This window comes from Hemiscyllium ocellatum, chromosome 6 (genome assembly GCF_020745735.1).
Source record: "Hemiscyllium ocellatum isolate sHemOce1 chromosome 6, sHemOce1.pat.X.cur, whole genome shotgun sequence".
Lineage (NCBI taxonomy): Eukaryota > Metazoa > Chordata > Chondrichthyes > Orectolobiformes > Hemiscylliidae > Hemiscyllium > Hemiscyllium ocellatum.
The window spans coordinates 122522404-122548647 of NC_083406.1; the positions used below are offsets into that span (position 1 = coordinate 122522404).

A 26244-nucleotide genomic window follows, 5' to 3' on the forward strand; every position below is an offset into this window, starting at 1 on the left:
TCCCCAGTTATGGCATCTGACGCTGGAGTTTTGTGGGGTTCAAACCCACAGCCTTCAGACTGTCCACTCAGCCCAGGTTCAAACTTTGGAATCACAGTGGAGAAAACACAATATTTTCATCTTAAAGTTCTTTAATGCTACCACAGTCTGATCATACGTAAATTCTGATGCGGAGGTGCTGGAGTTGGACTGGGGTAGACAAAGTCAGAAGTCACGCGAGACCAGGTTTTAGTCCAAAAGGTTTATTTGAAATCACAAGCCTTTGGAGCGCAGCTCCTTCATCAGGTGAAGTGAAGTATATAAATAACTCACTGCGCAGATGCAGAGGGAAATTAACGATTGCAGTCTTTAATCAAATCATAGCTAAACTCATTAAAAAGCTGCAGACATTCAGCTAATAGCAAACACATTATAGAAAATCCCTGAATTTTAAACAAAATTTAGTATAGAAAATTAAGGGAAGCACTTGAATTACTAAATGGGGCAGTTATTACTCAAAGGATAAGGAATTACACTTAAAATTTATGTATTAAAAAGCCTGATAATTGGAAGATATCCATATTAAGTGCATCAGTTTATTGATGTGCATTTTTATAGTGCCTTTAACGTACTTAACCGTTTGTTGATACTCAACAGGAATATGAAACATTTGACCTCAACGCATTTCAGGAAATGTGAGGGCAAATGATTTGGCAAAGAGGCTGGCTTTACAGTGTGTCGTAAAGGAGATATGGTTAGGGGCTGAGTGGTTTAGGAAGGTCTCCTAGAACTTAGTGCAGCTGAAGACAGTCACTAATGGTGAACTGACCAAAATCAGGAATGTATAACAGGATAGAACCAGAGGAGTGCAGATAACTTGGACAATTGTAGAGCTGGAGGAGATTATAGATAAATGCATTTCTCTCCTATTTTATCAGTTTATGTGGACCACACAAAGCACTTTACATCGAATGAATCACTTTTTAAGAACAGTCACTACTACACTACACGAATACTTCAAACTCAAAGTACCAGCATTATTACTCATTCCTAACTACCCTCAAGGAAATCATGCTGAGTTGTATTCTTGGACTGCTGTAGTCCATGTGTTGTAGGCTTACCCACAATGCCCTGAGGGAATTCCAGGATTCTGACCAGGTGATACTGAAGGAATGGTGATATATTTCTAAGTCAGGATGGTGAGTGGCTTGGGGGGGAACTTGTATGTGATGGTGCTCCTATGTATCTGCTGCCCTTATGCTTCCAGATGGGTGTGGTCATGCATTTGGAAGGTGCTGCCTAAGGAGCTTTGGCGAGTTGTACAGTGGATCTTGTTGACAGTACAAATTGCTGTTCTTGGAATTGAAACAACTGACCTCCAACAAACAACTTCATTTGTGCCAAATGAGTCCAGCCATTGGCTCCCACCTTCCTCCATTTCTGCTCCCATGTCTGATGACCTTAATCACACTTATTGGAAAGCAGCTTAGGAGTCAAGGGCTGTCACTCTCACCTCACCTCGAATTCACTTCTTTTGTCTACGTTTGAACCAAGGCTGGTATGAGGGCAGGAGCTGAGTGAACCTGCCAGAACTTGAACTGGGCATCCCCGAGTACAGTAGTTTATTGCTGAGTAAATAATGTCTGATTGCACTGTTGATGACACATTCCCTCACTCTGTGAATGATTTATGAACATTTAACTGTTTATACATCAGAGTCTTTTTAAGGTCAGCACCAAGGCTCTAAATTTTCATCCCAACCATGAACAGAATGGAGGCTCAGCAATAGCCAGGAAACAACAGTATGTCTGTCATTCACACCAGGATGACATCTTTAGGGGTGAGATGTTAAACTGAGGACCCAAAGACTCTCAGGCCAATATTTATCCCTCAATTCACATCATAGGAATGAGATTATCTGGTCGCTGTCTCATTGCTGTTTGCAAGAGCTCTGTATAGCAGATGGTAATGTCACTAAACGAATAATCCCGAAGTCCAGGCTAGTGGTCTGGTTCAAATTTCACAATACCAAGAAATGGAATTTAACTAAAATTTAAGTGCTACTCACTGTGACCGAGAACTACCATCCAATTGTTAAGAATCTGCAGGAGCTTTGTGGGAGTATCCCTACCTTTGAGCCAGGGCCCCAGTCAGAAGTCCTGTTCCAGAGGTGTGTCATAACATCTCTGAACAGGATGATTGGAAAATGTCTGCAGGAACTTCATGTGTATAAATTGGCTTCCAGCTTTCCCTGTATTGCAACAGGGAACAACAGTTTACAAGCAATCCACTGGCTCTAAAGTGTTTTGGAATATCCTGAGGTTGCTATACAAAAGGTGCTATATAAATATGCTCTTTGCGTTTTTGCCACTTTCCCATAACAATGACAGTGATAACAAGTGCAACATCTCCTCTCCCCCGACAAATCTCACCCCCCCCCCCCGGACATAGCCAATGGATTGGCTCAGCAAGGAAAGCAAATGAATTTCTTTTTTAAAATCAAGATATGGCAGAGCCGGTGAATGCAGACGGGAAAATGCAAGAGATGTACTTCAACAGTCCACTCTCCTTTCTGCTTACAGCCAGGGAAAGCTAAGACAAGACGGAGAGCAGCAGAAGAGTCAGGAACAGTGGGACAGTCAGCTCAACAGACGAAGAGGATGCAATCAGACCCTTCTGAATGGCATAGTACCGTGCAACCTCCACATTTGGGTTCTGCCTGGAGCCAGAGATGTCGAACCACATAGCAATACACTTGCCACTCCCGCGATCATGTTCCGTGAATTCATATGAGTAACTCCACAGCTTCTCACAAAGGTCCCGAGGGGTTGGGAAAAATTCAATAAACTTCTTGCATGTGCTTCCTTCCGGGCACCGGTTTATCCCTAAAATAAGATTTGTCAAAAAAAAAATACAACACCTTACTGGAAATAAGTCTGAAGTGACACAGATCAAACACCTTTATTAACACCAAACAGAAAATAATGTGAGCACAGAATGCGAGCAGGCTTGACTGTGATAAGCTACAAGTACAATCTTGGGAATCTGATGCAAATGGGAACCCATAGAATCCCTACAGTCTGTCAACAGGCCCTTCGGCCCAACAAGTCCACACCGATCCTCTGAAGAATAACCCACGTACACCCATTCCCCTACCTTATATTTACCACTGACTATTGCACCTAATCTACACATCCCTGAACACTACGGGCAATTTAGCATGTCCAATTCACCCTAACCTGCACACCTTTGGACTTTGGGAAGAATCAGAAGCACCCGGAAGGAACTCACGCAGACACTGGAAGAATTTGCAAACTCCATACAGTCACCTGAGGGCGGGATCAAACCTGGCGCTGTGAGGCAGCAGTGTTAACTACTGAGCCACCATGCAGCCTAGAAATTCTGAAATGAAGAAAATCTGAAAAGGGATAGGCCATCAGGCCCTTCTGTCCTGCTCTGCCATTCAATATGATCATGGCTGATCATGTTTCCATTTTCTCCCCATTCTCTTTGATTCCTTTAACCAAAAGAACTATATTTATTGCATTTTTGACAACATTCTAGTTCAAACTTTGTGGCAGATAATTCCATTGGCATCCCCCACTCTGGATGAAAACATTTCTCCTCATCTCAGATGATCAATCTTAGATTCTTAGATTGTGACCCTGGTCCTGGATTCCCTAGTCATCTGGAAGCTTCCTGAGTTTTGTAGCAATCACCTCATTCTGCTAAACTCCAGCAAAAACAATCCAAACCAAACCAGTCCCTCTTCAATCCAGCCAAGCCAGGAAATGTCTGGTAAACATTTGTTGCACATCTTCAACAGCCAGAATATCCTTCCTTAGGTAAAGAGATCAAAACTGCACATAATAATCCAGGTACGATCTCACAAAGGCCCTGTATAATTGCAGCTAGACATCCCTGCTCCTACACTTGAATTCTCTACTAGGAAGGCCAACGTCCCAGTTATTTTCTTCACTGCCTGCTGCACCTGCAGTGTTACTGTCAACAATCGGTGTAGAAGAATTCCCAGGTCTCATTGCACCCCCCCCACCTTTCCTGATACATCAGTCAGATAATAATCAGCCTTCTTGATTTTGCTACCTCATATTTATCCACATTATACTGCAGCAAAAAAAATTTGCCCACTGATTCAGCATGTCCAAATCACATTGCAGCATCTCTGCATCCTCCTCACACTCACCCTCTCACCCAGATTTTGTCACTTGAAAACTTGGCGATATTACACTTAGACGTTCCCTCATCTAAATCACTAATACATTATGAATAGCAGATCCCAGCACTGAATCCTGCTGTAGCCCACTGGGCATTGGCGACTCCTTGATTCCTACTGTTTTCTAACTGCCAACCATGTTGTTGGAACTGCATCCATCCAGGCAAGCGGGGGGTATTCCATCACATTGTGCCTTGAGATGGTGGACAGGTTTTCAGGAGTCAAGTGGTGAGTTGCTTGCTGCAACATTCCTTCTTCTGATCCATTCTTGTAGTTACTATCTTTATGTGACGAGTCCGGTTAAGTTTGTGGTCAATGGTAACGTCAAGAATGTTGATAATAGGGGATTCAGTGATGGTAAGATCATTAAATGTCAAGAGACTGTGGTTAGATTGTGTCTTATTGGAGATGGTCATAGCATGGCATTGGTGAGACATGAATGTTACATGCCATTTGTTAGTCCTAGTCTGGATATTGTCCAGATTATGCAGCTTTTGAACATGGATTGCTGCAGTATCTGAGGAGTCACATTGTGCAATCATCAGCGAACATCCTCACTTCTGGTCTTATCATAGAACGAAGGTTATTGATGAAGCAGCTGAAGGTGGTTGGGCCTCAGACACTACTGAGGAACTCCTGCAGAGATTTTCTGGAACTGAGATGACTGATCTCCAATAACCACGACCATCTTCATGTGTGCCAGGTATGATTCCAACCACTGGATAGTTTTTCCCCTGGTGCTCACTGATTTCAGTTTGGCTAGAACTCCTTGATGCTACACTGTCCACCCTTTAATACAATCATGTCTGATCTCATCTTGGCATCAACTCCACCTTCCAACTCCCCACAATCCTTTAACCATAACTAATTAATAATCTCTCCCCTCTCTAAAATTACTTCATGTCTACTATACTCTTGGGAAGCGAATTCCACAGATGCACGGCCTTTTAAGAAATAATTCCTCCTCATCTGTTTTAAATCCGTTATCCCTCATTCTAACATTATGACCTCTTATTCTGGACTGCCCCGTAAGAGGAAAACATCATTTCGACATCTACTTTGTTAATTCCTTAAGTATCTTATATACCTCAATTGGATCTCCTCTCAATCTTCTTAACTCCAGCAAGCATAGCTCAAAAAATAAACCTTTCCTCTCTGTAAATTCATTTTAAGCTAGCAATCAGTTTCTAGTTCAGAGCTTTAAAATCATAAGATAGTTAAGGAACCTAGTCAACAGAAACTGCCTGGTAGTGATAGTTATATGTTAAATACCTGAAAGCATATTGGCATTAACAAGATAGCAAGTAGCTGACTTGGCAGTATCGACCAAGGTGTGAATCACCAGTTCCCTATAAAACTAGTCAGGTTCTACTATGATAGCACAATTTGCAATGAGGCTTCAACATTAGCTTGGGGGGAAATCACATGGCAGGAAGCAAATGTGATTTATCTTGGTACGGGCGACACAGTGGCTCAGTGGTTAGCACTGCTGTCTCACAGCACCAGTGTCTCAGGTTCAATTCCCGCCTCGGGTGACTGTCTGTGTGGAGTTTGCATATTCGCCCAGTGTCTGCGTGGGTTTCCTCCGGGTGCTCCGATTTCATCTCACAATCCAAAGATGTGCAGGTCAGGTGAATTGGCCATGCTAAATTGCCCATAGTGTTAGGTACATTAGTCAGAGGGAAATGGGTCTGGGCGGGTTACTCTTCGGAGGGTCGGTGTGGACTTGGTGGGCTGAAGGATCTGTTTCCACACTGTAGGGAATCTAATCTAGTCTAATCTATCCAGAAGCTGGTGAGTACTTTAAGGACTTGAATTAGGTAAGCAGGTTTGGAGAGACAGACAGTGGCCTAAAGCAGTACTGTGCAGCCCTAAGCAATTGCAATAATTGCATAACTTAGCAAAATTTCAATATAGATACAGGCAAATTAAACAATATTTATAAATGAGAGGGGAAAGATTTAAAAAGGGACCAAAGGGGCAACATTTTCACACAGAGGGCAGTGCATGCATGGAATGAGCTGCCAGAGGAAGTGGTGGAGGCTGGTACAATTGCAACATTTAAAAAGCATCCAGGTGGGTATATGAATAGGAAGGGTTTGGAGGGATATGGGTCAAATGCTGGCAAATAGGACTAAATCAATTTAGGATATCCGGTCAGCATGGATGAGTTGGAACAAAGGATTGGTTTCCGTACTTTATATCTCTGTGACCTGCTCAGACATTCTAACCCAGAGGTAAGAATTCTACCAGTGCACCACAAGAGCCCCAGCAGGAATATTTCAGTACTTATGACCTAAGAAGTTAAAGAAAACACAATGAAAACATCAAGGCAGCTGACGCATTTGAGAGCTATTGGACAGCCATGGCAATGACATCTCCATTAAATGTCTGTGGCTTACAAATTTCAACACAGTCAATGAGCTCCAGACACTGCAATGCAGTCAGTTCAGGAAATGGTCATCTATCAGTGGTGGTGTACTGATAATGTCACTGGACTAATATTCCAGATCCCCAGGCCAATGCTCCATGACAGGGACAGCACAGTGCCTCAGTGGTTAGCATTGTTGCCTCACAGCAATAGGGACCCAGGCTTGATGCCAGCCTCGGGCGATCATTTGTGTGGAGTTTGCACATTTTCCCAGTGTCTGTGCGGGTTTCCTCCGGGTGCTCTAGTTTCCTCCCACAGTCCAAAGATTTGCAGATTAGGTGAATTGGCCATGCTAAATTGCCCACAGAGTTCAGGGATGTGTAGTTTAGGTGCATTAGTCAGGGATAAATGTAGGGGAATGGGTCTGGGTGGATTATTTTTTGCAGAGTCTGTGGGGACTTGTTGGACCAAAGGGCCTGCTTCCACAATGTAGGGATTCTATGGACATAGGTTTGAATCGCATTTCAACGGTAAAATTTTAGTTCAGTACAACATCTGGAATATAAAAAAAAAACTGATCAAATGGTGACTGAGCAGCCACCATCGATTGTGGTGAAAGCCCAAATTGTTCACTAATCAGGGAGGGAAATCTGCTATCCTTACCCACCTGGTCAACATGTGATCCACACACACAGCAATATGGCTGACTCTAAACTGCAGTCTGAGTAATTCAGGAGGGGGGAATAAATGCTGAACCCAGTCATGGATACCCGCATCACATGGACTAATTTTTAAAAACTTCATCCATGTATAGAAGGATGAACCTGCGAGTAAGGCAGATGTGGAGATCGCCAAGTTAAAAACTGAATAGCCTCAATCTCGCACTACCTAACAGGCGAGGGGACCGTGTGGACCTGAGTGGGCCATGCAGCAGAGTGGATGAGCCAAGTGACCACTGTACCATGATGCAGGGAACCAGTCAAATGAGGAGAAAGATTGTAGTGTATTAGCCTGGAGACGGTGATGTAATGGTCAAGTCACTGTGCTAGCAATCCACCTGCCCTGGCTAATACTCTGTGGGCCCGGTCTGATCAACATCCATCTTCACATTTATGCCAACTAAATGCCAGGCAATGACCATCTACAAGACAGAACCTAACTATCGCTCCTTTGACATTAAGTGACAGTATCTTCACTGAATCTTCCATTTTGAGGATATCGATGATTACCTTGGTCAGAGATAGAATTAATTCACCATATAAACCCAACGACTGCAAGAACTGATCAGAGGCTCGGAATCCTGCAGCAAATAACTCACTTCCTGACTCTCCAAACCCCTGTCTACAATCTACAACGCAGAAGTCAGGAATGTGATAGAATACTGCCCACTAGCCTGGATGAGTGCGGTTCCAACACAAGAAACCTGACCCCACTCAGGACAAAGCAGCCCACTTGATTGGCACCACATCCACCACTAACTCAGTAACAGCAGTGTATACTCTCGATTAAAAATTCACCAAGGCTTCTGTTTTTTTTTAAAAAGAGGCCTGAACAGTCTCCATTCAACAGCACCCTCCTCTACCTTAGCTCATCCTCACTTTGAGCAACTTCTACTTTAACCCGTCTCATGTTGTCCAGGTCAGAGACCCAACCAGCCCAGCTAAGACTGTGGGTTTTGTGGGTTTTCCTTATTCACGCCCCAACCACAATTCTTATTCTTTGATATACTGATGATGTCATCAGTATTGCTTCCTGCTCTCACCCAGAATATATGAATAGAAAGCGTATTGATGGGTAAGGACCAAATGCTGGCAAATAGGAGATTAATTTACAATACTTGGTCAGCATGGATAAGTTAGATCAAAGGGTCTGTTTCCGTACCGTACATCTCTATGAATCTAGCTGGACATATATTGGTTTCACCAGTTATAAGACAGACCTTGAAGTATTTATGTATTGAAAAGCCACATCACCAATCTTCATTCAATCATCTTAGTATCCCATTTCATTAATTAATTGAGCCTAGCGTGTCTGCACTGGTTCTAATCTTTTGTGCCAATCTCCCCCCTTTCCCCCATATTCCCACACATCATTTCTATTTCTGCAGCCTGCTAAAATTTTCCAGCAATTTGCTTTTGTTACTGATTTCCAGCATCTGCAGTGCCCTAGTTATACTTTGTAATTTGAGTGTTACTTTGATGCATGAAATGGAGATGGAGCAGGAAATCGCTATCCCTTCTATTGACCTCATTAAAGAGAATCTAGTTTTAAATATCAGCATTGAGTTTTCTTAAGCTGCCAAGAGTCTGCGCTGGTCAAAAACAAGCAACTAACTATTCTAATTTCTGACCTACTTAAAGACATAATGCAAATTTAGGAGGTATGGTGGGTAAGTTTGTCAATGACACACATTGTTGTTGTGAACAGTGAAGAAGTTTATTTCAGAGTGCAATGGGACCATGAGCAGATGGGCCAATGGGTCAAGGTGTGGTAGATGGAATTTAATTGAGATAAAGATGAAGTGTCAAACTTTGAAAAGGCAAATCAGGGAAGGATGTGTACACTTAATATTAGGGCCCGGGGGTAAAGGTTCACAGTTCCTTGAAAGTAGAATTGCAGGTAGATAGGAGAGTGAAGAATGCATTTGGCACACTTGCCTCTTTTGATCAAAAGAATGAGTATAGAGTTGGGAAGTCATGTCATGGTTGTGCAGAACATTGGTGAGGCCATGTTTAGAATGCTGCATACAGTCTAGTTTCCCTGCTATGGGAGAATGCTGTTAAACCTGAAAGGGTACAGGAAAGATTTACAAAGATGTTGCCAAGGTTGGATAGTTTGAGCTATAGGGATAGGCTGAACAGGCTGTGGCCATTTTCTTTGAAGCATCAGAGGCTGAGGGGGTGACCATATCAAGATTTATAAATTCATGAGGGGCATGGATAGGGTAAACAGACAGTGTTTTCCCTGGGGTGGGAGAGTCAAAAACTACAGGGCATAGGCTTAAGGTGAGAAGCAGAAGATTTTAAAAAGGACCTAAGGGACAACTTTTTCAGGTAGCAGGTGGTACGTTTAAGGAACAAGCTGACAGAGGAAGTGATGGAGGCTGACACAATTACAACATTTAAAAGGCCTCTGGATGGAGTTTATAAATAGGAAGAGTTTAGAGGGATATGCGAAAAATGCTAACAAATGGAACTAGGTCAGATTGGGATACCTGGTCAGTACGGACGAATTGGACCGCAGGGTCTATTTTCACACTCTACGACTATGAACTTTTACACTCTTTTCGTCCAAATAACTACCTAATGTCCCTTTTGAAAGCCTCATTTGAATCTACCATCACATTTCCAGACAATGCATTCCCACACACCAACTACTCACTGAAGGAATTTTTTTTTCCTCACATCACCTTTGCTTCATTTATACATCACTTTAAATCTATGCCTCTCTTACTCTTTTCTCTCTTTTGAGCCGGAACAGCTTCTCATTATCTAGTCTATCCAGCCCATGCTGATTTTAAAAACCTCAATCAAATCTCTTTTCAGTCATCCTCTCTGCAAGGAGTAGAGTTCCAGCTGCTTCAAAGACTCCTCATTGGTTCCAGGAAAGACATTTCAACATTCTTGCAAACCACTTGTGTACGGTCTCCAATGCACCTTTCCGAAAATGTGGCACAACAATACACAATCCTCCAGCTGAGGTCTTGTACAGGCTCAGCATCACCTCCTTGCTCTTGTATTCTATGTCCCTATTAATGAAGCCCAGGCTCCTTTGTTAACCGTGATCCCAGTCCTGCCCCCTTAAACAACCTGCACATTTTTAGACCTGGGTGCCTCTGTCCTGCACCCCCTTTAGAATTATATTCCCTATTTTATATTGTCTTTCAACATTTTTCTCGAGTAAGGTCCAATGCTCACATTCCTTTATGGACCTTTTTCCTCTTTGCCACATGTATAAACTGGCACCAATCCTAATTGTTCAACACCTCCTAATGAGGACACCAGTTGTTCCAGTCCCGATGATTTGTCACAATCTTCTCGCATATTGGAACAGGTTGAAAGGGCCAAATGGTCTCTTCAAGCCCCAGCTCCTGACGTTATTTTGTCCCCCCAAGTGTTAAACACACAGCTGAGTGCACCTGGCACTTACTGCCTAGGAGGCAGAGAGCAAGAGACACTCACCTGTGCTCCAGTCCCATCCTTTGTGCCAGTTACTCTTGCACGTGTGATCATCCTGACAGTCTTTCCACCAGTCTTCACAGTCAGTCTTGCAGATTGGGACGTTCTTAATACGTTCTTTCCTCCAAGACTGATCAACCTGCAGAGACAAGCAGCCAAATGACAGTCATTTGATAAAAACAGTGTGCCACAAAGGATGGGGTAGGTGGCACCATCCTACAAAAGAAATCCATCAATGGGAAGAAATAGAATATCAGAGTTGGCCCCAGTTTCTGGATAATTCCTGGAATGGCGAGATAGATCTAAGAAGAATCAGTTAGGATTATATGCACTGGAGTTTGGAAGAATGAGGTGGGGGGGGTGGAAACTTATAGAGATGTGTAATTCTAACAGGACTAATCAGTGTAAATGCAGGAAGGGTGTTCCTGATGACTGTAGAGTACAAGACCAGGGGGACCATGGTATAAGGACAAGGGGTAGATCTTTTAGGACTGAGATGAGGAGAAATGTGTTCACCCAGAGTGGGGAACCTGTGGAATTTTCTGTACAGAAAACAACTCTGACCAGAACATTGAATATTTTCAAGGGGGAGTAAGACATAGCACTTGGAGCTAAAGGGATCAAAGCATATGGGGAGAAAGCAGGAAGAGGATAGCGAGTTGCATAATCAGCCATGATCATACTGAATGGTGGCGCAGACTTGAAGGGCTGAATGGTCTATCCCTGCTCCCATTTTCTATGTTTCCATTCTGCAGGAGTGCCAGAGTTAAAGAAGCTGCCTCAATTTACGAAGTGACAATAAACCTGAGAGCTCTGTTTTTGATAGGATTGCGACATTTCAAATTTTGTTCTGCTATGATATTATTAGGAAGAAGCTTTATGTTTACTGTTGGTAGAGGACTGTAGTTTTGAAGCACTGTGGAAGATGGAACTTATTTCAAATTTTGTAGTCATATCTGGAGTGGTGTCTTTAGGTTCACAAAGAACATTGGAGATTTACGTAAGGCGGCATCCTGGAAAGCACATAACTACTGATAGCTTGCTGTCAAGCCTGGAGGGGCTGTTAATTCAAAAGTGACTGACCTGGGGAGATTCTAATTTTATTAGAGGAGGAGAGCACTGATCACTTTTGTCCCATTGTTCTACAGACCCCACTACAAAACTAAAATACTTTACCAAGAATTCGCAAGGTCATCAGCTAAATTCTTCATTGATATCAGGTTTAAACAAAAGATCTCTCAGTCGGGTTTCTTATTAAGAAAAATCATTTATCAAAATTATTTAATAAAAATGCAATAATTGGTAAACATACACTGTCAGTATAGAGCTATAGGCTTACAGGAATATGGTGGGGGTAAAAGGTATTGTAGTGATTGATCAGCCACGATCGTATTGAATGGCATGGTAGGCTCAGCGGGATGATCTACTCCTGTTCATATTTTCAACAGGTTATTCTTGAAGGCAAAATGATTTATTGCTCTGGAGTCTCTTGCTGTGATTTTCTGGCACATACGGTCAATTCACTAATCACGCATGGCTGTTTTTGGAAGTCTTGGCAGATACAGTTAGCTCAGGAAATACAATCTTCAGATGCTCCTTCCAACATACTTTCAAATTAACAAATAGATGTCACCCTGAACTGATGGAGAGGTTTTTCTTTTCAGAAATAGCAGGGATCAGCTTGGCAGTTTCTGCAATGTAAGTCTTCCTTAACTCAGTTGGTGCTTAGACTTTTCTTTAACAGTGGTTCAGTTGAGGTGGAGAGGGTTCAGAAGAAATTTACCAGAATTTGTCAGGTAAGAAAGGTTTGAGTTATAAAGAAAGGCTGAGACTTTTCTCATTGGAGCGTAGGAGGTTGAGAGCTGACCTTATACAGGTTCATACAATCATGACATAGGGTTAATGGTAGGTGTCTTTTCTCTAGGATGGCGAATTTCAAGAAAAGGCAGCATACTTTTAAGGTGAGAGGAGAAAGATTTTTAAAAAAAGATACGAGGCACAAATATTTTTTGCACAGAGGGTGGTTCGCATGTGCAATGAACTTCCTGAGGGGAGTGGTGGAGGTGAGCACTTAGTGTTTAAACAACTTGTAGGTAAGTACATGAATAGGAAACGTTTGGAGGGATGTGGGCCAGATTAAGGCAGTTGGGACTAGTTTCATTTGGGATTATGTTTGGCACAGATTGACTGGACTGAAGGATCTATGTGATTCTCTGGACAGCCCCTTCATGCTTGACATCAAGCTATCAACAGTCATGTGCTTTTCAGGATGCATTCTTAGATAAATCCCCCATGTTCGTGGCAAACTTTTGACAACCTATTTTAAAGAAACCACTCAATCATAACTATATCCACCTAGTATGCCATAGATTGCAAAGATGGAAACCATTGAGTTTAAATTGCCCATGTTTCATAAGACCATAAGACATAGGAGTGGAAGGAAGGCCATTCGGCCCATCAAGTCCACTCCGCCATTCAATCATGGCCGATGGGCATTTCAACTCCACTTACCCGCATTCTCCCCGTAGCCCTTAATTCCTCAAGACATCAAGAATCTATCAATTTCTGCCTTGAAGACATTTAGCGTCCCGGCCTCCACTGCACTCTGCAGCAATGAATTCCACAGGCCCACCACTCTCTGGCTGAAGAAATGTCTCCACATTTCTGTTCTGAATTGACCCCCTCTACTTTTAAGGCTGTGTCCACGGGTCCCAAAGTGTTGAGAAAATAGACCTCACAGACCAACAGCTTGATGTTTGTGTTTCCTAAGTTCACCCTTGGTTGCAGCTGTTTTCCCGACATATGTATCAGATTCTGCACCAATGGACAAATTGACAGTCACTGTGAACCTGAGATAACACAGCTTGCTCATCACTCCAGTGGGATGTTACTCAATGTGATCAGGGGACATGACACCGCGTTCATTGGCTACAGTTTTCATGACTCACATCACAGGACAAGATACAAACAAAGTAAAGACAGTTTGTGTACTATAATCTTGCAAACATGTGTTAATGGCCACACAGTCCAAAGGACAATAGTTAAAAATCACATAACACCAGGTTATAGTTCAACAGGTTTAACTGGAAGCACACTAGCTTTCGGAGCGTCACTCCTTCATTAAGTGATAGTGGAGGGCTCAATCCTAACACAGAATTTATTAAGGATTTATTTAGGATTGAGCCCTCTACTATCACATGATGAAGGAACGACGCTTTGAAAGCTAGTGTGCTTCCAATTAAACCTGTTGGACTATAACCTGGTATTGTGTGTGTGATTTTTAACTTTGTACACCCAGTCCAACACCAGCATCTCCAAATCAAAGGACAATATGTTGTTATTCCAATAAACTGCCTTAGTCAACATTCTTAGATAACTTGCACATTCCTGAAATTTGCTCTTTGTAATCCAACCTTGACTGTGAGATGAAATCCTTTTATTTTGTACTGGCTAAAGCAGCAATTCTATTTTCGGAACAGAATTCCCAAGAGTTGTTTAAGTAGCAACATTCAATTCTATCCAACCAGAGGAGGGAGACTTATTAGGAGGGAGACTTATTAGGAGGGAGACTTATTAGGAGGGAGACTTATTAGGAGGGAGACTTATTAGGAGGGAGACTTATTAGGAGGGAGACTTATTAGGAGGGAGACTTATTAGGAGGGAGACTTATTAGGAGGGAGACTTATTAGGAGGGAGACTTATTAGGAGGGAGACTTATTAGGAGGGAGACTTATTAGGAGGGAGACTTATTAGGAGGGAGACTTATTAGGAGGGAGACTTATTAGGAGGGAGACTTATTAGGAGGGAGACTTATTAGGAGGGAGACTTATTAGGAGGGAGACTTATTAGGAGGGAGACTTATTAGGAGGGAGACTTATTAGGAGGGAGACTTATTAGGAGGGAGACTTATTAGGAGGGAGACTTCAGCGATTACTGAATAGAAACGCAAAAGTTACAAGTGGCGATTGGGACGAGGAAAAAAATAAGAGCTAGGGAGAGATATAGGTTCCATATTTTTGTTCTGTCCACTGCTGGGAAGGAACTAAATCAACACGTGTTGTGACTGTGATCTCCATGAGGAGTTGGATGACTGTTGTCAGAACTCAGGGACAGGCACTAGGAGTGAGTAGGCAGCTAAGTACTGAAGTGGGGGCGGGGAAGTTGGTCACCAAAATGGGAAGGTCACTGGTTTACACTGAGGAACTCAGAGGAAGTCTGTGAGCATTAACACTTAATTGCAGGTGAGACAGTGACTGTTCAATAGCTCACACCCATTATTTGCTTGATGCAACAGAGTCAGATTGATTGAAACTCTGAGCAAAGCCAGGGACAGACTGGTTAGGTGAGGTCAGCTTTCGGAGAACAGCTGGAGTCACACTTGCGAGTGAGCACTGCAGTGCGCTTTCAGAGATTTGGGGAGTGTAGATCCACACAAAGAGGGTGACTGACCAGAATTGAAGCAGCTAAAACATTAGAGAAGAAGCTTTAAGGCTAAAGCAGCAGACGAGAACAACTGGAATCCTTTATTGTGTTTAATGTGATTTGATAACCTGTGTTATTAATATTTGATAGTAACTAGTAACTACGGAGGAATCCATGCTGTTTGATGTTGCTATGGAGTGCTTGATCACAGTTGACTACCCATACCTACCACATCTACCCTGGGAAAAAGAAGTGAATAGTATATGTTGCAGATTGTATAATTGTTCCAAATCATGTAGTGAAATTTAGTGCTGCATCTTCAACAATCTCCCTAAGACCCTGGGACTCTTATTGTACCTACTTTAAAAGAAAGATCAGTGTCTAGCCAGATAGCTATATACATTTGTACACTCTGGTCAGGGTAGAATCATAGAATCCTTACGGTACAAAGACAGCAACCATTTGGCCCATCAAGTCTGTTCGGATTCTCCAAAGAGCATTCCACCATATGCCTGTAACCCTGCATTTATCAAGGCCAATCCACCTCGTCTGCACACCTTTGGACTAAGAGAGGAAACCGGAGCAGCCAGAGAAACCCCACGTAGACGCAGAGAATGTGCAAACTTCACGCAGTCACCTAAAAGTGGAATTGAATTCGGCTCCCTGACACCGTGAAGCTGCACTGCTAATCACTCAGCCACTGAACTACCCACTGCAATTGGATTGTAACTGCAACTTATAGCTAAATATCCAGGTGTTTTTTGGTGTACTGTCACACACCATTTTGTCCCTTTGAGTGTAGTGGGAAGTACTAAATGAAATGCCAGGCTGATTATCCAGGTCATGGACACAAGTTTCTTGGTCAAAAGGTCCTAGGTTGGGACTTCAATCCAGAGCTTCTGGCCCAGAGTTTGGGATGCTTCCCAGAGTCCCTGTATTGAATATCAGTAACAATAAGGTCAATAGGTAGAAGCCTCAAATCATCAATATCCATCTGGGAACAAATCAAAGCAGATAAGTTTCTAACACTGTTCAAATAATTACAGATCAACATAAAGCTAGACACAAGAGTAAAGCCTCCTCTACACAGTCCCAATCAAATATCCCCAGCAGAAGGAGAGCACAAGGTTAGATGCAGAGTAAAGCTCTCTCACTGTACCCATCAAACACTCACAGGACAACACAATTTGACAAAGCTATCTTCACAAAACCCATTTACTTGATTTCTGAACAAGTGTGAAGTGCATCTCAAAGGACAACGCTACTTACCGTCACAATCCAGGGACCCAGGTTCGGGGAGCATTCATATAAGCAGGTGTCCTGGATAAAGTGCCTCTTGCATTTTTCAGTCATCATGCCACAGTGATTCCAGTTGAAGTTGTAGAGATGGGACTGGTCATTGTGTGCCTCTAAGGTGGTGTTGGCTCTACAACAAGCATTATCCTTCCAAGGTTCACACTGCACATGTTGAAAAGAATCAAGCATTAGCAATAGGGGTATGCAAGGTACACGTCACAAATGTATAAGTGAACATGTAAAAGATCCCACAACCACTAATTTGAAGACCAGGACTTGTTTCTATTGCTCCTTAGAGACTTGGGTGTCACTGACAAGGCCATCCTTAATGACCCTTGAACTGGATGGTTTGCTGGGGCCATTTCAGGGGGTCATTAAGAGCCACCAACTTGTTTGGGTCTGGAGACACATGGAGGCCAGACCAGACCAGGCATGAACTACAGATTTCCTTCCCTAAAGCCATGTGTAACAGTCTTCAAAGGATTGTCAGGGCCAGTGCTGAGACACCAAATCACCCTGGCAGGAGGGCTTAGAATACAAGGACACAGTATCAGAGTAAAGGGTTCCCCTAACTGTATAGTGCTGAGGAGGAATTCTTTCCCTCAGAGAGTGAGGGAAATTCTCTAGCCCAGATGACTCAGACACTGAGTACATCAAAAGGCAATTAAAAGACAGGTCCAGGGTCATTATCACAACACCCATCTTTTATTAATTGTGGTATACCAGGAAAATGTGAGTAAACCAAATGAAACCTTGGCAATTTTATTTACCCAACAACCCCCACACCAGGTCAGCAGCTAGGAAACAGAGGGCCCACAATGTGCCAGAGAAATATCAGTTAAAACATGTTGCAAAAAAAAAGTTTTTTAAGTTACTTCCTGGATTATCCAAAGAGCTCATGAAAGTGGTACTTCTCTGTCTGGTGTATTATCAACCCGCTGTTCCCAGATACAAAGGATCAAGCAAATTCGAGGTCAGTCCAATCTGCACACAGAAGCTGGTCTTGATGCTTATTACCCACCAGTTTGCAAAAGCTAATGACAGTAAATCAGCTTCACTGCCCTATCAACTAAACATGCTGACATCAAGATCTCCCTTATCAGGTCGTTAAAGCATGTAAACAGAAAAACAAAGGGCCAAGTGCAGAATCAAAAGAGAGGAGAGATAGGGAAGAAGCTTTAGGAAAGATTAAAAAAAAGTTGAATAAACATGTTGCACCGATAATGGTGTGGGTGGTTGATGCATATGTAGTGGGCAGGGAGGGGGACATTCCTGGTGTGGGGAATGAGGAAAGGGAGGGGACTGGATTGGAGTGCGAAACTGACAGATGTATTCATTCCGTGTTCATATTCAGCCGGTGCTGGCCCAGGAACAGTGCCACTCCCTAAAGCTCAAATCCTCCAAACCTAGCAACATCCTTGTAAATCTTTTCTGAACCCTTTCACAACATCGTCCTGATAGGAAGGAGACCAGAACTGCACACAATATTCCAACAGTGGCCTAACCAATGTCCTGGACAGCTACAACACGACCTCCCAACTCCTGTACACAATACTCTGACCAATAAAGGAAAGCATACCAAACACCTTCTTCACTATCCTATCTACCTGTGACTCCACTTTCAAGGAGCTATGAACCTGCACTCCAAGATCTCCTCGTTCGACAACACTTCCGAGGATCTTACCATTAAGTGTATAAGTCCTGCTAAGATTTGCTTTCCCAAAATGCAGCACCTTGCATTTATCTAAATTAAACTCCATCTGCCACTTCTCAGCCCATTGTCCCATCTGGTCAAGATCCTGTTGTAATCTGAGGTAAGACTCTTCACTGTCCACTACATCTCTAATTTTGGTGTCATCTGCAAACTTACTAACTGTATCTTTTATGCTCGCATCCAAATCATTTATGTAAATGATGAAAAGTAGTGGACCAGCACTGATCCTTGTGGCACTCCACTGGTCACAGGCCTCCAGTCTGAAAAGCAACCCTCCACCACCACCCTGTGGCCTTTGAGCCAGTTCTGTATCCAAATGGCTAGTTCTCCCTGTATCCTAGATCTAACTGTGCTGTAAATTAACCCACAATCCTGTCGGGGAGGGAGTTCCAAGATTTTGATCTAGTGACACTGCAGGAACAGCAATATATTTCCAAGGCAGGATGGTGAGTGGCTTGGAGGAAAACTTGCAGGGGGCTGTGTTCCCACATATCTGCTGTCCTTGTCCTTCGAGACGGAAGTGGTCATGAGTTTGGAAGACGCTGTCAGGGGAACCTTGGTGAACCTCTGCAATGCATCTTGTAGATGGTAAACACTGTTGCTACTGAGCATTGGTGGAGGAAGGACTCTGTATAAGGACTGCCGTTTAAATACAAATTGCTGTTCAGGGAGAGGGAATTGAAGAACAGACAGCGAGACCTCACATGCCTATAATGTCACTCTTTGAAACCGGTGACTGTCTCCTATCAGCATCAATCTTGCCAGACCTCAGACATTTGGGGGCTGGGGAGGCCGTAAAAGCAGATACTAGCCAGTCCTCATGCCTTGCTGTTACCTGTTTGTAGAGACTTCCCTCAAATCCTGGCTTTTCCTTGTGGTGTTTTGCACTCATACAAATATTGAGAATGTCCTTGGCAGCTGTCACTGACAGAGTCAGTCCCAGAACAAACACAGCCAGCATCTTCCTGCAAAGATATGGAACGTAGGAGAAGCAAATGAAAAAGAACAAAGAACAACACAGGAACAGGCCCTTCTGCCCTCCAAGCCAGATGAATTAATGATAAATATTTTGGAAGCTGGAAATCTGAAAACCAGAAAACATGCCAGGGAAATCTCAGCTGGTCAGGCAGTAGTGCCAACTTGTATTTACACAGTACTTGTGACATAATGAGTGGAGGTAGTGGCATAGTGGTTGTCTCTAGACTATTCCTTTACAACTTTGTGTTCTCCCGACTTACCTCCCTACGTTTGTCATCAAGAATGGTGATTTTAAATAAGGACAATATTAGTACAAAAGTGAGAGAAGACCCAAGTGTTAAAGGTCAAGATGTACAACTGAGTCAATTAGAGAAAAGAGGAGGATTCTGGGTAAGCTGAAAATGTGTTGCTGGAAAAGCGCAGCAGGTCAGGCAGCATCCAAGGAGCAGGAGAATCGACGTTTTGGGCATGAGCCCTTCTTCAGGAATGAGGAAAGTCATTCCTGAAGAAGGGCTCATGCCTGAAACGTCGATTCTCCTGCCCCTTGGATGCTGCCTGACTTGCTGCGCTTTTCCAGCAACACATTTTCAGCTCTGATCTCCAGCATCTGCAGTCCTCACTTTCTTCTAAGATTCTGGGTAATCCAAGATAGAGGACGAGAAAAATTTCTGGCTGTAACAGCTGCTCCTTTTTTCAGGTATTTTAGATGGAGGGGATTTCCTTGAATTCCAGGAGCAGCAATGACTATTTTATATGGTGTTGCATTTTTTTTTCCCAAAGTTCCAAAACAGTCCAAACAACAGCAGTTGTAAATGGTGAGGTCATTGTGTGGAGAGCGTGAGAGCGAGAGCCTGCACAGTTACTACCTCTGCTATTTGAAGTAATGTATCGCTGCACATCAGAGTGCATCTGGGAAAATTAACAAACAGTCAAATTCACAACTGATCTTGGAGGAACTGTTGGGTGAAGTTCACAGCACAGAATCAGGTAAGTTAATCATTGTCTCAAGTATGGCCTACAGAGAATCTGCAGTCGTGAGTAGAATGGGTTCTTTCTTGATTATGTATTTTTGGAGATATGTCTCTTTATTAAATTTAAAATGTAAGCCATAACTAGAAATTTAACCTGGGGCAGTGTTTGTAGAGGAATAAGACGGTGTTATTTTCTGGGTCTGCAAACTGTGAAGGAGCAAATATGGTCTTTAGTAGAGTAATGTGTCCTAGAACATAGAAATGTACAGCACAGAACACGATGGCCCACGATGTTGTGCTGAGATTTAGATTAGATTAGATTACTTACAGTGTGGAAACAGGCCCTTCAGCCCAACAAGTCCACACCGACCCGCCAAAGTGCAATCCACCCATTCCCCTACATTTATCCCATTCACCTAACACTATGGGCAATTTAGCATGACCAATTCACCTGGCCTGCACATTTTTGGACTGAGAGGAAACTAGAGCACCCGGAGGAAACCCACGCAGACACAGGGAGAATGTGCAAACTCCACACAGACACCTGAGTCGGGAATTGAACCCAGGTCTCTGGCACTGTGAGGCAGCAGTGCTAACCACTGTGCCACCCCATTTAATCCTAATGTAAAATATAGTAACAACCTATGCACCCCTCAACTCACTGCTATCCATGTGCATGTCCAGCAGACACTTAAATGTCCCAAATGACTCTGCTTCCACCACCACCGCTGGTAACGCATTCCATGCATTCACAACTCTGTAAAAAACCTACCTCTGATGCCTCCTTTATACGTTCCTCCTAATATCTTCAAACTATGACTTCTTGTACCAGTCAATCCTGCCCTGGGGAAAAGTCTCTGGCTATTGATTCTATCTATTCCTCTAATTATTTTGTACACCTCAATCAGGTCACCTCTCTTCCTCCTTCTCTCCAGATAGAAAAATCCGAGCCTTTTCAACCTTTCTTCAAAAGACAATCCCTCCAGTCCAGGCAGCATCCTGGTAAACCTTCTTTGCCCCCTCTCCAAAGCCTCTGTATCTTTCCTATAGTAGGGCGACCAGAACTGGAACTGAAAATGTATTGCTGGAAAAGCGCAGATCAGGCAGCATCCAAAGAGCAGGAGAATCGACATTTCAGGCACAAGTCCTTCTTCACTTCTGACCAGAACTGGACACAATATTCCAAGTATGGCCTCACCAGGGACTTGGAGAGCTGCAGCAAAACCTCATGGCCCTTAAACTCTATTCCCCTGTTGATGAAAGCCAAAACACCATATGCTTTCTTAACAATCCCATCCACTTGGGTGGCAACTTAGGAATCTATCTTGCAGACCCAGATTCCTCTGTTCCTCCTCACTGCCAAGAATCCTGTCTTTAATCCTATATTCAGCATTTGAGTTCAATGTTCCAAAATGCATCACTTCGCATTTATCCAGGTTGAACTCCAGGGTGAACTTCTTGTCAGATGTGGGAGTTTAAGGATTACTGCGGATTATATCTGCCATAAATGCTGTTGGCTGCAAATCTTATCAAATTGAATGGATCAGTTGGAGAGACAGTTAGAAGCAATGAGGAATTTGCAACAGCAACAGTATGTGATGGATGGCAGTTATAGGAAGAGGGGAAAGTCTCAGATACAATCACATTGATGGGTTAACTCCAGGAAGGGTACGAGAGGTAGGCAGCTAGTGCAGGAGTCTTTTGTGGATATATCCATTTTAAACAGGTATGCTGTTTCGGAAAATGTAGGGGGTGATGGATTCTCAGGGGAATGTAGCACAAACAGCCAAGTGTCTGGTATTGAGACTGGCAATACCAGAGGGGTACGTCGGCTTCCAAGAGATCAATTGTGTGAGGGGATTCTCTAGTCCGAGGTACAGACAGATGTTTCTGTGGCCTGCAGAATGGTGTGTTGCTTCCTTGGTGCCAGGATCAAGGATGGCTCAGAGAGGGTGCAGAATGTTCTCACGGGGAGAGGGGTCAGCAAGAGGTCACTGTCCACATTGGAACCAATGACATTGGAAGGGAAAAGGTTGAGATTCTGAAGGGAGATTACAGAAAGTTAGGCAGAAATCTAAAAAGGGAGGTCTTCACGGGTAGTAATATCTGGATTACTCCCAGTGCAACGAGCTAGTGAGGTCAGGAATAGGAGGATAGAGCAGATGAATGCATGGCTGAGGAGCCTGTGCATGGGAGAAGGATTCACATTTTTGGATCACAGGAATCTCTTTTGGGGTAGAAGTGACCTCTACAAGGAGGACAGATTACACCCGAATTGGAAGGGGACTAATATACTGGCAGGGAAATTTGCTAGAGCTGCTCGGGAGGATTTAAACTAGTAAGGTGGGGGGGACCCATGGAGATAGTGAGGAAAGACATCAATCTGAGACTGGTACAGCTGAGAACAGAAGCGAGTCAAACAGTCAGGGCAGGCAGGGACAAGGTAGGACTAATAAATTATACTGCATTTATTTCAATGCAAAGGGTCTAACAGGGAAGGCAGATGAACTCAGGGCATGGTTAGGAACTTGGGACTGGGATATCATAGCAATTACAGAAACATGGGGCTCAGGAATGGCAGCTGAATGTTCCAGGATACAAATGCTACATGAAGGATAGAAAGGGAGGCAAGAGAGGAGTGGAGTGGCATTTTTTTTATAAGGGATAGCATTACAGTTGTGCTGAGGGAGGATATTCCCAGACATACATCCAGTGAAGTTATTTGGGTGGAACTGAGAAATAAGAAAGGGATGATTCACATCATTGGGATTGTATTTTTGACCTGAAAATGTTTTGCTGGAAAAGCGCAGCAGGTCAGGCAGCATCCAAGCAGCAGGAGATTCGACGTTTCGGGCATAAGCCCTTCTTCAGGCTTATGCCCGAAACGTCGAATCTCCTGCTCCTTGGATACTGCCTGACTTGCTGCGCTTTTCCAGCAACACATTTTCAGCTCTGATCTCCAGCATCTGCAGACCTCACTTTCTCCTCGAAGATTGTATTTTTGACCCCCTAATAGTCAGAGGGAAATTGAAAAACAAACTTGTAAGGAGATCTCAGCTATCTGTAAGAATAATAGAGTGGTTATGATAAGGGATTTTAACTTTCCAAACATAGACTGGGACTGCCATAGTGTTAAAGGTTTAGATGGAGAGGAATTTCTTAAGTGTGTACAAGACAATTTTCTGATTCAATATATGGATGTACCTAGAGAAGGTGCAAAACTTGACCTAGTCTTGGGAAATAAGGCAGGGCAGGTGACTGAGGTGTCAGTGGGGGAGCACTTTGGGGCCAGTGACCATAATTCTATTAGATTTAAAGTAGTGATGGAAAAGGAAAGACCAGATCTAAAAGTTGAAGTTCTAAATTGGAGAAAGGCCAATTTTGACAGTATTAGGCAAGAACTTTTGAAAGCTGATTGGGGGCAGATGTTCGCAGGTAAAGGGACGGCTGGAAAATGGGAAGCCTTCAGAAATGAGATAATGGGAATCCAGAGAAAGTATATTCCTGTCAGGGTGAAAGGGAAGGCTGGTAGGTATAGGGAATGCTGGATGACTAAAGATTTGAGGATTTGGTTAAGAAAAAGGAAGCATATGTCAGATATAGACAGGATAGATCGAGTGAATCCTTAGAAGAGTATAAAGGAAGTAAGAGTATACTTAAGAGGGAAATCAGGGGGTCTAAAAAAGGGGATATGAGATAGCTTTGGCAAATAGAATTAAGGAGAATCCAAAGACTTTTTACAAATACATTAAGGACAAAAGGGTAACTAGGGAGAGAATAGGGCCTCTCAAAGATCAGCAAGGCTGCCTTTGTGTGGAGCCGCAGAAAATGGGGGAGATACTAAACGAGTACTCTGCATCAGTATTTACTGTGGAAGAGGATATGAAAGATATAGACTGTAGGGAAATAGATGGTGACATCTTGCAAAATGTCCATATTACAGAGGAGAAAGTGCTGGATGTCTTGAAACGCAAAAAGGTGGATAAATCCCCAGGACCTGATCAGGTGTACCCGAGAACTCTGTGGGAAGCTAGAGAAGTGATTGCTGGGCCCCTTGCTGAGATATTTGTATCATCAATAGTCACAGGTGAGGTGCTGGAAGACAGGTGTTTGGCTAACATGGTGCCAAGGAAATAAATATATTTACAAAAAAAAAAGGGTGGTAAGGACAAGCCCGGAACTATAGACCAGTGAGCCTGGCAAGTTGTTGAAGGGAATCCTGAGGGACAGGATGTACATGTATTTGGAAGGACAAGGACTGATTCGGGTTAGTCAACATGGCTTTGTGCGTGGGAAATCATGTCTCACAAACTTGATTGAGTTTTTTGAAGAAGTAACCAAGAGGATTGATGAGGGCAGAGGGGTGGATGTGATCTATATGGACTTCAGTAAGGCGTTCGACAAGTTCCCCATGGGAGACTGATTAGCAAGGTTAGATCTCACAGAATATAGGGGGAACTAGCCATTTGGATACAGAACTGGCTCAAAGGTAGGAGACAGAGGGTGGTGGTGGAGGGCTGTTTTTCAGACTGGAGGCCTGTGACCAGTGGAGTGCCACAAGGATCAGTGCTGGGTCCTGTACTTTTTGTCATTTACATAAATGATTTGGATGCGAGCATAAAAGGTACAGTTAGTAAGTTTGCAGATGACACCAAAATTGGAGGTGTAGCGGACAGCAAAGAGGGTTACCTCAGATTACAACAGGATCTGGATCACATGGGCCAATGGGCTGAGAAGTGGCAGATGGAGTTTAATTCCGATAAATGTGAGGTGCTGCATTTTGGGAAAGCAAATCTTAGCGGGACTTATACACTTAATGATGAGGTCCTAGGGAGTGTTGCTGAACAAAGAGACCTTGGAGTGCAAGTTCATAGCTCCTTGAAAGTGGAGTCGCAGATAGATAGGATAGTGAAGGCAGCGTTTGATATGCTTTCCTTTATTGGTCAGAGTATTGAGTACAGGAGTTGGGTGGTCATGTTGCAGCTGTACAGGACATTGGTTAGGCCACGGTTGGAATATTGCATGCAATTCTGGTCGCCTTCCTATCAGAAAGATGTTGTGAAACTTGAAAGGGTTCATAAACGATTTACAAAGATGTTGCCAGGGTTGGAGGATTTGAGCTATAGGGAGAGGCCAAACAGGCTGGGGCTGTTTTCCCTGGAGCGTCAGAGGCTGAGGGGCGACTTTATAGAGGTTTACAAAATGATGAGGGGCATGGATAGGATAAATAGACAAAGTCTTTTCCCTGGGATGGGGGAGTCCAGAACTAGAGGGCATAGGTTTATAATGAGAGGGGAAAGATATAAAAGCGACCTAAGGGGCAACTTTTTCACACAGAGGGTGGTACGTGTATGGAATGAGCTGCCAGAGAAAGTGGTGGAGGCTGGTACAATTGCAACATTTAAGAGGCATTTGGATGGGTACATGAATAGGAAGGGTTTGGAGGGATATGGGCTGGGGGCTGGGAGGTGGGACTAGATTGGGTTGGGATATCTGGTCGGCAAGAATGGGTTGGACCGAAGGGTCTGTTTCCGTGCTGTACACCTCTATGACTATGACTAGCAAAGAAAAGTCAACTATGAGTAGTAGTAAGATCTAGCTTCATACACTTACCACACTCTAAAATTGAATCGACAGGAAGAAACATGTGAACTACAATTATCATGGTTTATTCTAATGTCCATATTGTCACAAAGCTGGTTTCTTTTCTTCTAAAAGCTGTTCCTTTTCTCAAGGATACTATGTCCTTGTTTTTTATCCAGAGGCGTCGCAAACCACTGCCAGTGCTAATTAAACTGGTTTGGTACAGAAATTAAAGGGTATTGAGGTGCTTTTTTCTTTTTATGTAAACAGATGAGACTTCAGGCCAAAGTGGTCATGTTTCAGAAGTGACGTGTACAATGAAAGGGCAGTAGCTAGCTCTCTAGTTGAGCAGTTCAGTTCAGTCCAGAATTAATTGAGAGTTCAATAGTAAGCTGGGTGGAAACTCACTCTCTGTCCTTCTAGTCTTCTAACTTCAACCTGTAAGCATGTGTTCCATTTTTTAAACTGTGTTTCTGGAGGGATTGCTTATTAGGTCTGTTGTGTATATTTGGAACAGC

At 43.3% G+C, this 26244-nt stretch overlaps 1 protein-coding gene across 1 annotated transcript in view; it reads right to left on the reverse strand.

Moving 5' to 3' along the window:
* Nucleotides 1–485: 485 nt before the first annotated feature.
* The window catches only part of folr (folate receptor), a 35124-nt gene continuing 9365 nt past the window's right edge, over nucleotides 486–26244 (reverse strand). Inside the window, exons 2-5 of the mRNA XM_060826914.1 lie at nucleotides 19030–19159; nucleotides 16454–16642; nucleotides 10766–10901; nucleotides 486–2864 (exon numbers count right to left, since the gene is read on the reverse strand). Coding sequence (XP_060682897.1) covers nucleotides 2572–2864; nucleotides 10766–10901; nucleotides 16454–16642; nucleotides 19030–19155 — 744 coding nt within the window. The 5' untranslated portion in view covers nucleotides 19156–19159 and the 3' untranslated portion in view covers nucleotides 486–2571. The remainder of the gene's footprint in view (nucleotides 2865–10765; nucleotides 10902–16453; nucleotides 16643–19029; nucleotides 19160–26244) is intronic.